The sequence below is a fragment of the Haemaphysalis longicornis genome, unplaced genomic scaffold (assembly GCF_048455015.1).
Source record: "Haemaphysalis longicornis isolate Haplotype H1 unplaced genomic scaffold, Haemaphysalis longicornis Haplotype H1 scaffold_1, whole genome shotgun sequence".
Taxonomy (NCBI): Eukaryota; Metazoa; Arthropoda; class Arachnida; order Ixodida; family Ixodidae; genus Haemaphysalis; species Haemaphysalis longicornis.
The window spans coordinates 296,329,591-296,344,132 of NW_027526203.1; the positions used below are offsets into that span (position 1 = coordinate 296,329,591).

Here is a 14,542-nt window from a genome sequence, read left to right on the forward strand (position 1 = left end):
TCCGACTCTGGTAGGGTTTTTGCTGAAACTTTAAGGGATGGGTCCGCAGATATCCCGCCTTTGATGCTCGCTGTTGTAGAATGCACTGTTTTGTATCCCAGCTTCTTAGTCTCGCAATGGTAAGCTCCAGGAGACACGATAGGTAATTTACGTATTCAATACGGCTTCTGCGGGGAGGTACTCGTAAAACTGAATGCTAAGAAATTATCCTGCTCCAGAATTGAAGACAGCCATTCTAAGGCCAGAGATACATTATGCTTTGTGCTGTTGCACTTTTTTTTTACTTACAGTGAATCGCTATGCATGTTTGAGAAAATGTAGTTAGTGTTAGCGTAACAGAACGAAATCGAAGTTTCAACATCAGGAAAAAAAATTCCCCCGCATTTCCCCGAGGGGGAGAATGTGAAAGTGCGAATGCATGGTTGTCGGCCCGCTTGCGGCGCTTGCGCTCGGCCCCCGCAGCCCACCGCCTCGCCGCCTTCTCTTCCATCTCTTCCATCGGGTTTGTAGTAACACGTGTACACCACGCAGTTATCAAGCCGCTATAACGCCGCTGAGTCGCCAACGCACGCCGCTGACGACGTAGTTTGAATGCGTTAAAGATATAAGGCGCGTCACTAACACTGATATCACCGTCGCGTCCGTGGCTTGGTCGGTAGAGCGTCGCGCTGCGGCCGCAAAGTCCTCGGATCGAACCCTGGCGCCGGATGTTGTTTCTTTTTTAAATATAGAGGAGCACTGCGGACGCCGCCGCCGCCGCCGCCGCCGGCGGTGGATGGTTTGGGGTCGCTTATAAAGTGCATTCGCACTTAAAAAACCCCAGCCCCTCGTGGCTCCATAGCCCAGCAGAGGAATGCGCAAGTTTATCTGGTGTTCGTCGGAGCTGTTGGGGTTACTCACGCTGTGTCTTGAGATGGAAAGTGGTTAAACGTAGGGTGTACATACCACCACTTTCAGCGTCGGCTAAGCGCGGCCGGCCAAGCAACTACGCCAGAGTCCAAAACGCAAGAGGCGTACCATTCCAACAAACGCCACAATTCTTTCACATTCAAACCATGAAAGCAGACTTCCACTCCCCGAGTAATTTTTTCACGTGAATTGTGTAAAAGTAGTTTTTCAGGTTCTCTAGAGTATAATGTTTATCCAAAATCAAAGTAAACTTCCAGTTGGGGTGCTTAGGGAAACCGACTATATGTCGGAGGGTTGCGAAAAGATAACCATCGTCGACTTGAGTATATTAAACTACGTTTGTCCGCTGCTGCCTAGTTACATTTTACTGCGAAAGCTGGCTTTTTAAACCGAAGCTTTCTTGGTCTCACTGATGGCGGTGTCGTAACAAAAACGAACTGCAGGAAAGCCAACTTTACACAATAGAAGGGCACATGATGATGATGAAACAAGCGAAGAAGAAATGGTTCCCGTGGTCGTAATCGAACCTGGGTTCTTCCCATTGTGAAGCCGACGTCTCTCCGATTGCGCCGTCATGGCATTCGGGTCGCTCAACATTTACTTTGGGTTCGTTGCGCGGGCGTTGGTTTGGAGTCTGCTGAGTTGCAGTGGACTTTGGATTTCGACTTTGGCAATTTGGATTTTGGGCGACGACGATGGTCTAACGACGACTATGGGTGGAGGGTGGGGAACTCAGCTTTCTCGTGAGGGATACGCTTGCTGTCGGCTTAGGTTTCACTTGGACTCACAGTTTTCACTTTGATCGTTGACGCTCTGACTTTGATTGCAGCAGCTTTGACTTTGGAACTTTCGACCGCAAGAAGGCTTTGTGTTTCAACCACGGTCGTCGTTAGACGGATGGGCTTCTGATTTTATTGAGGTCTCAATTTAAACCACTTCTTCTCACTTTTAACTCTTTAAGTTAGCATGGCTTGCTTTCACAAAATTGGCGCATAATGTGTTCTTTCCTGTATTTTTTCACCAAGTTCAGCGTTAATGCAAGGTGTACGAGACCTTCAGCTGTACTGCCACGAGTTTTGATTTCAGTACCAACTTTTTAGTTTTACTTTACTGTCACGAGAGGGAACGGGAGGAGTAAATTGACTTTAGTGTGTTGAGAAACTTCGCGCAAGCTTTGTTTGGTGCATTCAATAAATAAATAAATAAATAAATAAATAAATAAATAAATAAATAAATAAATAAATAAATATTACTCGGGGCCCTTGACTATGTTTGCGCGGACTGGATACGGAGGTAGTGTGGCTTGTGCTGGCATTGCACGCCTCCTCTACTTCGCCCTTGTTGGCTTAATTGCGTGCTCGGTGGCGGTTAGCCGACGCAGAAACGGGCAGTACAGCCGACGTGGGAGCAATTGCCATCTCGTCGAGACACGGCGCGAGTCCTTCCGGAAGCTCGGAGTAACACCCTAGGGTTCATCTATATAGCTCCCTCAGGGAGCTAAGAGTTGCGCGGCCGTCGCCATCTTGTTATCCAAAGTGCTGAGGGAAAGCCGTTCTTCGGCTGCATAGAGTTTCAAACTAGAAGGAAATCTGGCGCCACTGTTTAGGGGAGCCGCGCTTCAGCGATCGTACCATCATGTACCGGGCAGGCACGTTCCACCTGTCCTTGGCATGGCTCAGGAACAGGCTGAAAAGTTGGCTCTGGCTGCAAAAACACGACAATATTATACTATAAAAGATTACACAAATTTGTTTTGTTATTATAAAATGAAAGCTCCAGAAAGATTTATTTGTGAGTGATTATTTAGACGCATCACGCACAATGAACAGGAAAAAGATATTACCCTTTTTTGTTGATTTTGGCTTCGAGACAAAAAAGAAGCTAAGCCAAGTAGGCGAGGAACATCGCTAGTTGCATGGCGCCACCCACGGCGGCCCACGATTGCAGCGCCAGATTTCCCTTTAGTATATATTAGTATGAACACGGCCACTCGATTGCGCGCACGAGCAATCGAGCGGCCTTGGTATGAAACTGTATGGTCGCGCGTGTTGGAGCCGTGCCGCCAAGCTTCCAACGGCGGCTGACAGGCGGTGCGGGCGTTTAGATCAGCAGCGCCTCAATGCGGTTTACGCCAGAGTTACTGGATGTATATATTGAAGAACTCTGGGGGCCCTATTCTCGACTGCACAAATTGCCGGCAATATGTGCTTCCGGTTGACAAAGTGGTTGTGTGTGCTGTAGTCATTTTGACGTTTTATGACGTTTACGGGCACCAGTTCTAAAGTTTGCCATATTTGTCTTTACTGAAAGCACATAATTCTCGGCCGGCAATGAAAAACCAGACTAAAAGCACTACACATGACAACGTAGGCCTGTCTTTGCTGTTCAACAACAACAATGCTTGTAATACACGCCCTCTCCGTGATTGGCTGAGAAGCCATGACGTAATTTAAACAGTTGGCGGGAACGATTACGTCATGCATGAACTTCAGCTGCGTAAAAGTGACGTAATGCTACGTAACAGCTTGAAAATGGCGGCTGTTTTTGTCGCAAAATAACGGCAAAATAGGGCAAAAAAATTGCCCCGGCTTTCGAGGCCGCGAAATGTACGCCAATTTGCAGCAGGCGAAGTTTCGCATGCACCCTGTTTAAAGCATGTTTCCTACCGAACCAAATTATAGTTTCAACTGCTTCCAAGTCAGCGATCATGGAGCATACAAATAACGTGCAGTATTTTGCTTTTATGTTTGGCAATAAAATAAAAATTATATGTTTGGCGTAACCGCAACATAAGAGGGCAGTACAAGCCTCTCCATGACAATGAGAAACCAATGCATGGCATTTGTCCACACTCGTCCTAGTGACCTGTTGGGTCACATGATCGAACTCACGAGAAAAATAACAAATAAAAGTGACTCTTTGGTTCATTACAGCGCTGGTTGAAGTCGAGATTGACGAATGAGTGAATCGGCGACATCAGTGCGCTCCGCGGTTATCAGGCGTAGCGCTTCGCTGCTCTTATGTGTCATAGAAGCGATTGCGGCCGTCTTTTTCTGTGATCATGCCAAAAACTTGTAACATAGCAGCAGACGATGGCGTGGCGGTGGTGGCGGCAGGGATGGTGATAACGCAACAAAGCTTGCATTGAAGCAGAGAGCCCAGCTATGTCACTAAAAGCGATTGAAAGAAATAAATAGAATAGATACGGTAAAAAAATTATGTGATGTTCTTCAGCTCGACATCCGCCTTTCGCTCGCTTTTGGATCAACGTTACTCGATCGCCTTGTGGTGTTGGCGCCAAATTTGACCTCCAGAAATGTGTTTTTCTTGTCAGCCTTAGCTATCGTCTTAATTTTTATAGTACATGCGAAGTGTTTCTATATCTTTCTAGCACAATATTTGATACCTTGGTTGCGATCTTTATGAGTGAATCGTCAAATTACACTGCATGTCGTCATAGCTATAGGTGCAGCACGTCACTGATTGCTTACGTCATGCTTACGCAAAAAAACATGGCGAATTGCCGGCAATTTGTGCTGTCGAGAATAGGGCCCTGGGGCCCTATTCTCGACTGCACAAATTGCCGTGCTCGACTGCATGCAAAAACTCCCACCTCCCCTCGCGGGAACCCCTGTGTAGATGCGACGCATAGGCGGAGCGCCGAAGGGACCGCGTTTTATAGCGCGCATAACGTTGAGGGGACTGCGTAAGCCGGTCCCAGTCGATGACGACGTTGGCGTACTTGTAAAGCGGCGTGGACTCTAGGTATTTGAGCGAAGCGTGGATGTTGCTTCGCCGGAAAATGGCACACCGGTTATATGCGCAGCGCGCCCGAAGGAGAGGAAACCGCGGAAGAGAGAGTACTGCACATGCGCCGGCCCCAGCGCGTCTGCCGCGGCTATGACGCAACGTGCCGCGGCTATGACGCAACACAATCCACTTTAATCAAATCCAATCCAAATCCAATCCAATCCAAGCCAAGACAAGACAAGCCAATACAATCCAATTCAAGCCAATTCAATCGAATCCAATCCAATGCCCCTCGCGAGAGAATGTTCACTATCGGAGAGGAGAGGGGGTGAGCGGCGGAGAGCGCAGCTGGCGCGGCGAGGAGAATGGGGGATGGGCGGACAACGCCGACGACGACGACGACGCCGGAGGGACAAGGCGAGTGAATCAGATGCTCTGCATCTAAAAACTGCACGGTGCTCAAGGAAGCTACGCTGCTGTCTCCTGGTTTTCTTTGTTGCGCGCCCTGCAGCTTGCTAGCTTGCTGTATGCTTCACATGCCTTCACACCATGAGCATTTCGTCTGCTGTTGCTAACTCGCACGCATTCCGCGCGCGCCTTCCTGCTGGCTCTGAATACAAATCATTGATATCGAGTACAAATTATAACATGTAGGCCAGGGTCACGGAACAGTGTTAACGCATAACTTTGAATTCCCTGCCAGAAAATTTTTCATATTGTGCTTATTTAGCTACCTAATTGTACCGTCATTACCTGAAATATACCCGGACAGTAAGGGCCAGTTTCGATTATTTCCACTCATTATCCGCACAGAAGCTAGCCCATTTCTTCTCCGTGCCTGTCTGCGATACATGCATTGTCATCCAAAATTCACGCTGCGGGCCTGTAACTGACGTTTCGTGCGCCGCAGGCAGTGCCCGGCTTTTTTTTCCTCTCCGTAACGCAAACAAGGTGATTAACACAATTACTATTTACGGATGCGAAGTGCAGCGCTCGTAGTTCTGTTATGCCCCGACAAGCTTTGGTCAGCTGTTCTAAAGCCACTCATGCCGAAAAACGCAGATAGACTGAACTGTGTCAGGATGGGAGTTCTGGCAAAATAAACAAACATGGCCACGCAATTTCCGCGCACCAACGAGCAACGCATGGATAAGTATGTAATTAAAATTTTGCGAGAAATGAGGCCTTCTAACCTGAATAGGCGTGTTGATCGAGCCGACGAGTGCATGCTTGGTAATCGGTCGTATTTATTCGTAGGTGCTAACGCCGCGTGCACGGTCGCGCAGCAATGATAATCGCAAATAGGTTTGCCACAACTGGAGGAAAGGGTCACACTCGGATCGAAGCAAAGCCCAGCATTGCACTGCTTAGAGCTGTCAAGCGCAAGCACTCTGACTGCTCTACTCGCATCGAAAAGATCTCGAGCCTAAACTTGAAGAAACGTCTTTTTATGCGCCATTAGCAGCTTTTTTTTCTGCATAGTCTCCCCTGTGATAGTATTAGTGGATAGAACTTGAGACCTCGTCGACACACGAGACAGGCGCCTGGGAAAATCTATGACTACGGACACGAACACGGGACGAGCTAACGATATGAAGGTACAGTTACTACCAGAATGATATAGTCGCCTCTATTCTGAGTACACAAAGTTTGCCAAAAATCAGAAAACTAACGCGTCCAAGTGCAGTTCACAACGGCTAAAAAAAAAAAAAAAAAACGTCTTACGTGCGGTGGCGCACTTGAAGCGGAGCCAAAATGTCTTCGATGCGGCGGCTGTTGGTGGCTCGTCACGGCAACACCACGTCGCACAGTCGATGCCGGCGATTATAATGCACGGCCGACGAGAAGGCCGTAGACTTGCCGGCGCCGCAGCCTTGCTCGGGAACACCACGTCGCTCCGTCGACGCCTGCGATTCACTGCGCGACAGTCGACCAGCAGGTAGATGTTGCTAGCTCCGTAATCTGGATGGGATTCCAGGTGCACTCCACGACGGCCTCGGCGGACCACGGCTACCACGTCTTGTGGGTAGCCCTCATAACCGTGTTCTTCCGACTCATCCACTACGTATCCCAGACACCCTCTCCTCTTATTCTTCCTCCCCCTTTTTTTTCCTCGGCCTATTCTGCCGGTTCCCTTGAGGCGACACCTATCCGGCACTTACCTACAAAAGACGACTGTACATGGTCTGCCGTGTCATCATCATCACTTCATCATCGTTGAAGCCTTTTTCAACGCACACACCACCTTTTTCACAATGTCATCTCATCACACCCCTTTTACAGGGTGTCCCAGCTATCATACACCAAGATTTTTAAAAAGAGCAATGGCGTTACTTGAACAAAACCTAGAGCATAATTTTACCGGCACAGTGGAGTAGCGGCCTGTATGTTTTTCGTTAATGAGAATTAGTTTAAATTAGTTATCTAACTCGATAAGTACTGTAATAATCATTAAATATCAATGAGGCACTTGTAGGTACCCGCGGGAGGAATCTAACTGCGGTATTTTCAGCGGCGAATCAATTGCGTACTCATTTATTCTGACTGATAAAAAAACACCGCGAAATATGAAAGATACCATGTGACGGTGCTACCACCCGCATCATCAACCAGCGCCCCCTAAAAAAAGCTGATGGAAACCAACTGCTTTGCCTGTCACACTTCCGAAAAGACAGCGCATCACCTTGATAAGGGCATGCATGGAAGAAGCACCAACAGCAAGTTTCGGGGGGCGCGTGTTGCAGATAACATAGAGTTTCTTACTGTATACACTAGAGAGGAATCTGGCGCTAGCGTCTATGTGGCTCACATCTAGCCCGTCTGTGTCGTCATGGGCCGCCATTATACCGTGCGCTCGCCTTAGTGTCATCATTGGCTTGGATCGAAACGTTCTGGCGGCCGTAAATTCAAATACAGTGCCACTAAAAGGCAACGAAGATTGTGTAATAATATAATTATAAAATAAAGCGCCCTCTTTTAAAGCTCAAGAAATAAAAGTAAAGCGTGTTCTTTTTCCTGAAAGTCTGCCAGAATGGTTACGGCTACTATTCTGCAAACCAAGCTGGTAGTTAACAATAATGTAAACGTTTGGGGGAAACTCATTAAAAACTCTTATTTTGCAAACATTTAAAATAATGAAATTGCTTGAAAAGCTCAGCAACGCATTATGGGGCATACCTATGGAAACATCGCCTTCGCGGTGTTTTCGTTCGTGTTTTCATAACAGACCATCAGCTACAACTTTCGCGGCGGCAGATTACCCGCTCAATCAAGATGTCCGGGTGCTGTTAAAATATGTACTGCTACCGCAAAAAAGAACCGGGAAGCGCACTCTCCTTACCACAAACTAACGTGTTTACGTTATGTACTAAATATACACTGATGTACTAAATATGCAATGATGGTCGCTCGCCGGTACTAGGCCTCCCGCTTGCTTACAGTAAAGCCCAGCTGTCTTAGCATGAACTGATGGAGCGAATTTCGAGTTTCGAAGCGAAGTGACTTTCGGCCATTTAGGCCGGAGCGGCTACCTCGTAGGCATAGCACTGCATAGTGAAGAAAGCAAACCGACGAACACGCTTAAGAATCCGATAGACATGCCAAGCCTGCAGCTCTGGTCTTCCCATAAGGCCATAACCGCCCCACGCCGACATGGATTCCCAGGCGCAGTTTCCTCTCTATTATACTTACTAAGAAACTCTATGGCAGATAAGGCGCAAACTCGGTCGCATTTTCTTCTTTTTTGTCGTCTTTATTTCATTCTGGCTTACTCAGACACAGCCGGTTCGAGGGCACTCCTTTATGATGCGGGCGGGAGCGCCGTCACGTGGTATTTTTCATATTTTGCGAGGTTTCTTTATCCGTCAGAATAAATGAGTATGTAGTTAGTTCGTCGCTGAAAATACCGGAGTTAGATCCCTCTCGTGGGTACCTACAAGTGCCTCATTCACACTTCAATTATTGGGACAGTACTTCTCGAGTTAAATAATTAATTATAATGAATTAATTAACTCTCATTAACGAAAAAATTACTGGGAGCTACTCCACTGTACTTTTTGAAAACATTATGCGCCAGGTTTCCTTCGAGTAACGTCATTGCTCTTTTTAAAAATCGGTGCATGATAGCTGGGACACCCTGTATAGTGTACTATTCTTATTCAAGCTGTTTCTTACCATAGCAGAGTACGCATTTCGAAAGCTCAGCAACACAAACGCCGAGGCTCCTGCTCTACTTTTTAGCACAGACGTAAGGCACTAACGTTTTTTTTTTTCCTAGCTTTGTTTGATATTCCTCAGTCTCATCGACGATCGAGAGGGGGAAGCGGCAAAGAGCATCGCCGCTGCTTCCGTTCGATTGTTATATGACACTGCTGGGCCCCGAAGCGACTGTTACAGCGGAAGATGCGGAACGCAGACAGACCGACGACCATCGGCGAGGCGCCGAATGCCCAGGGACGCAGACCGGGCCGGCTTGCATGCGGCGCCGATCGTATTCCACGAACAAGCTAAGAGCTAAACTACAAGGCCGCTCATTGCGCGCCACGTCTGAAATTGGGCCCGAACGCCGCGGAGAAGCGTGGTCGATTCTGACGCAACGTTTTGGGTATCGAAACATTTGGTACAAAAACTGTTTCAGATATGGCCAGTGATTTTGTGCTTTCGATCACCCAAATGGAGAAATTAAAAAGAGGCTGTTGCACACTACGCGCCTGCCAAATACAAGGGCAGATGCAAATTCAATGCATCTGACCTACGTGGGTTCGCTTCAGCGTCATGCAACCCATTTTTAAGATATACGGATGAAAACTGTTATCGTATTTTACTAAAAATTTAAGCGTAGACCGAACAAAACAAAACATTTTCGATGTTCCCTTGTAATGGCTTCAAAGATGGCATTTTGAATTGATTGATTTGATTGTAGGGTTTAACGCGCCGACGTAACGCCGGCGATGAGGCGCGCCGAAGTGAAGGGTTCCGGATTCATTTTGACCACCTGGGGATCTCTAACGTGCGCCGATATGTCGTGCACACGGGCGTTTTTGCTTTTCGCCTCCATCAGAAAAGCGGCCGCCGCGGCCAGGAATCGAACCCGTGACCCATGTTGAATGTCTTCTAAGATGAAATGTATTCTAAGATGGCATGGCGACTGAAATAAAATCATTCCATGGTTGCGTTAATTAACATTGTGGAATAAAGTGTTTTTACTGAAATTTAAACATTTCACCATGTCCAGGTTACTTCTCAGATTTATCTTCAAATTCTTTGCTTTATTTCGGCGCACTGCATTTCGTTTTATCAGCGCTCATATGTCCTGCTGATTAAGATGAGATACGAGAGACCTACGCCTAGGTGGCGTTGTGTAACCCCTCCCCAGCGGGTGATAGTGAGCGCGCTGCAGATCCTTGAGCTCAGCCGCGTGACTGGAGGGCGGCGGTCGTCGTGCGCAGCAGCCGCTTCAGCGCTGCTTGAGGTACCGGGAGCATCTTACCGGCCCGAAGCCTTCCATGTCAGGTCGCATAGTTGCGCATCAGTTTCATCCACCACAGCACATGGACCCGTAAAACCTATGTGGCACAAATTAGCCATGGTTACTATTATTAGACATTAAACATTGGGCAGAGATTAGAGATGGTTGTTATTAGCTATGGTTAAAATGGTACTACGCGCTGCCAGTACGTCGGTTTCAGCTGAAGTTCAACGCAGCTCGTTAAAAAATCAAGTGCACCCCATTGCCAATTTATTTCCCCCAAAAGGCATCTGATTCCATTCCGATACCATTCCGTGGTCGGAACAGGCCGCAGTGAAATTTGCACTTATTCCAACTCCGGAATGATAACTCCACAATAATGGTTTATGAAAAAATGCTACGCCGACTACATACGACCCACCATGAATGACTAACTGCATGATCCACTCGCAGTGACTAAGGAAATATTCTACAGCAAAACAGTACAATGAACAATATGAAGTTCCCACCTAAGTTTTCACGCGCTTTCTCAGAGGCTGAATGGAAAAAGGGGCGGTGGTGGGCAGGGTGCGACATTCACCACTGTGCTTCCCCTTCGTTACAGATACGCAGGTTAAGGTGACTTTCCTGCTGGAGAACAAGCCTGTCAAGAGCAAGAAGACGTCCGTGTGCAAGCGCAGCGCGGAACCCAAGTTCATGGAGTCGTTTGCATTCCGCCTCACACCGGCGGGGTTAAGTGCGGCCAGCGTCATCCTGAAGCTCACCTGCCTCGCACCTCCTTACAAAGGTCAGCTTTCTCTCTCTCTCTCTCTCTCTCTCTCTCTCTCTCTCTCTCTCTATATATATATATATATATATATATATATATATATATATATATATATATATATATATATATATATATATATATATATATATATATATATATATATATTACGTCCCCACTCTGGGCGCGTGTTTTTCTTTCTTTCTTTCTCACGTAATTAATAAAAAAATAATATTGTAACGTCACTAACGGTAAAAAGAGTCTAACCATTCCCCTATGCCTTCATTGGCGTTGTAGACTGCCGGCGTTTCTTTCTGTATTTCCTAACGAGCCCCTCATTTCCAAACCATATATATATATATATATATATATATATATATATATATATATATATATATATATATATATATATATATATATATATATATATATATATATATATATATATATATACATATATATATATATATATATATATACAGGGTGTCCCAGCTATCATGCACCAAGATTTAAAAAAATAGAAATTGCGTAACTGGAAGAAAACCTAGTGCATAATGTTTGCAGTACTGTGAAGAAGCGGAGAGTAATTTTTTCGTTAATGAGACTTAATTACTTAATTGTAATTAATTATCTAACTCAATAAATACTGTCCTAATCACTAAAGTGTCAATGAGGAACTTGTAGGTAACCACGAGGGGCATCTAACTGCGCTATTTTCAGCGACGAACTAATTGCGTACTCATTTATTTTGACAGATAAAGGAAACCCGCGAAATATGAAAAATACCACGTGACGATGCTTACGCGCGCATTGTAAAGCAGCGTCCCCAAACAAAGCTGATTGAAAGCAACTGCTTCGCGTGTTACCCGCCCGAAGAGACAGCGCATCACCTTGATAATAGCATGCATGGAACGAGCAGCAGTAGCAAGATTCGCGGGACGCGTGTGCAGATAAGGAACAAACTCGGTCGCGATTTCTTCTTTTTTTCTTTTGTGTATTTCATTCTGGCTAACTCAGAGGCAGCCTGTTTGAGGGCGTTGCTTTACGGTGCGCGCGGAGGCGCCGTCACGTGGTATTTTTCATATTTCGCGGGTTTCCTTTATCAGTCAGTATAAATGTGTACGCAATTAGTTCATCGCTGAAAATACCGCAGTTAGGTGCCCCTGGTGGTTACCTTCAAGTGCCTCATTGACACTTTAGTGATTAGGAGAGTATTTCTCGAGTTAGATAATTAATTACAATTAGTTAATTAAGTCTCGTTAAAGAAAAAATACTGTCCGCTTCTTCACAGTACTGCAAACATTATGCACCTGGTTTCTTTCGAGTTACGCCTTTACTCTTTTTTTAAATCTTGGTGCATGATAGCTGGGACACCCTGTATATATATATATACAGTAAAAGCGCGTTAATTCGACTCTCGGTAATTCGGAAAATTGGTTAATTCGGACACGTCATCTGGTCCCTGTAAATATACGCATCACTCTATGAGACAGGGCGCTCGTTATTTCGGACAGATTTGACCGCAAATCGGATAATTCGGCGACTTTCAGGCCGCTGGCGAGGCTCAAAAACGAAAAAATAACAATTCAAAACAAAAGTGAAGCTCAAACGCAGCATCGCCATGGACATCAATTATCGACTTGGCTTGACTTGAGACTGGTTGAACGTCTTTTCTTCGCGTGTAGGTTTGGCGGTGACATCGGTGCCATTTTGTGGCTTTGTTCCCGTTGCTGAGCACCTTGAAGGGCTCAGAAAAATTGTGTCCGCGCGAATTTCTGCTCGACAGCAGACATGCATACGCGATTACTTCGTAAAATAAAGGTACGTAGAAAAAAAACTTGCATTTATTGTGTTTATTTCGACCATTCGATAATACGGACATTCGGTTAATTCGGACATTTTTTCCGGTCCTTAGAAATCCGAATTAACGAGCTTTTACTGTATAAGCAAATGGTTGACTCTTGATTAAACATAAAAACTGTTTGACTGTTTTACTGACGTTTTGACTGGAGACCGGACCAGTCTTCATCGGACCAGTCTTACTCCGATGAAGACTGGTCCTCCAGTCGAAACGTCAGTAAAACAGTTTCTTTTTAATCGCGAGTTTCTTTTTAATCGCGAGTGTAGTCTGAGTGGCGCTGGCTACCACCCTCAAGCGTCAGATACAGTTGTAGTAAATATAAATACCCCAGAATGTGAAGGAGAACACAGTCGCCCAGATAGCCGAATTGGTAAGGCATTCGAGATCTAATCGAAAGGCGTGGGTTCGGTCCCCACTCTGGGCGCGTGTTTTTCTTTCTTTCTTTCTCACGTAATTTATTTAAAAAAATGTAACGTCAATAACGGTAAAAAATAGTCTAATCATTCCCCTATGCCTTCTTTGGCGTTGTAGACTGCCGGCATTTCTCTCTGTATTTCCTGACGAGCCCCTCATTTCCAAACCCGTTTATCATGCGAAAAGCTTAGCGAGGGCCTCGGTTCTGGCAGCCTTGATGCCAAGGTAGCATAAGAGGGTTTCCCGCCAGTTACCCGCTTATGACAGGCTGTAGACGTTCGTGTCACGCCCCGGGGGATGAAAAGAAGGTCCCCTTCTCCCCGTGTAGTCTGAGTGGCGCTGGCTACCACCCTCAAGCGTCAGATACAGTTGTAGTAAATATAAATACCCCAGAATGTGAAGGAGAACACAGTCGCCCAGATAGCCGAATTGGTAAGGCATTCGAGATCTAATCAAAAGGCGTGGGTTCGGTCCCCACTCTGGGCGCGTGTTTTTCTTTCTTTCTTTCTCACGTAATTTAATAAAAAAAATGTAACGTCAATAACGGTAAAAAATAGTCTAATCATTCCCCTATGCCTTCTTTGGCGTTGTAGACTGCCGGAATTTCTCTCTGTATATATATATATTAGCTTTCTCTCTCTCTCTCTCTCTCTCCGTCTTCAAATTTTGGCGCCTTTGTTCAACACTTACCGGAACTTTTGCTGTGTGCGTTCTGCCAAAGTAAATTGGAACGAAGAATACATTTCCAGCATCTCAATATGCGTCGTTGACAGGCAGGAAATTACCAATTAATGAGGAACAGGAGCTTTCAAACTGAGTCCTGAAAGCGCCACACTTCCACTAATTAAAAATCGTCTAATGCATATTCATGAACTGTCGTTTCAGCTTAGCCAGAAAAAAAAAAAGACATTTTAAGAATTAGGATGTCAGTGCTCAAGCCCTGCCAGATTTACAAACAAAATCTTTTTCAACTTACCGACAGGGCAGAAAGAAGATCTCAACTATTTAAAACCCATCTGGGAGGCAGGTTGTGTTCCTTCCTCCTGGAATATCCCGTCGATGGTTCCAGTGCTTTGGCTTCGAAAGGGCCAAACAGAGGCACCTGACTTTCCATACCTTTCTAGGCAGTTCGCGTCTTTTTTTTTTCATTTTTATTACCCTAAAGGCCCTTGCGGGCATTGCATAGGGAGATTTGCACAATGCACACTAAGCAGCAGAAAGTACATTCACTAAAAAGTGTTAAAAAAGTGCACAGAAGATTACAATAAACAGGTAAAACCACATACAAAAACAAGCGGAAGTATTACAACTCTCATTAACAGAACCAATGCCAAACAAAATACACGGGGTAGGTCCGATCAAAAGTAGAACCTAG

General features: G+C 45.8%; 1 protein-coding gene across 1 annotated transcript in view; it reads left to right on the forward strand.

Annotated features, from left to right (window-relative positions):
• The window catches only part of LOC144148551 (synaptotagmin-15-like), a 414,790-nt gene that overhangs the window by 367,285 nt on the left and 32,963 nt on the right, over positions 1-14,542 (forward strand). Inside the window, exon 8 of the mRNA XM_077680073.1 lies at positions 10,731-10,913. Coding sequence (XP_077536199.1) covers positions 10,731-10,913 — 183 coding nt within the window. The remainder of the gene's footprint in view (positions 1-10,730; positions 10,914-14,542) is intronic.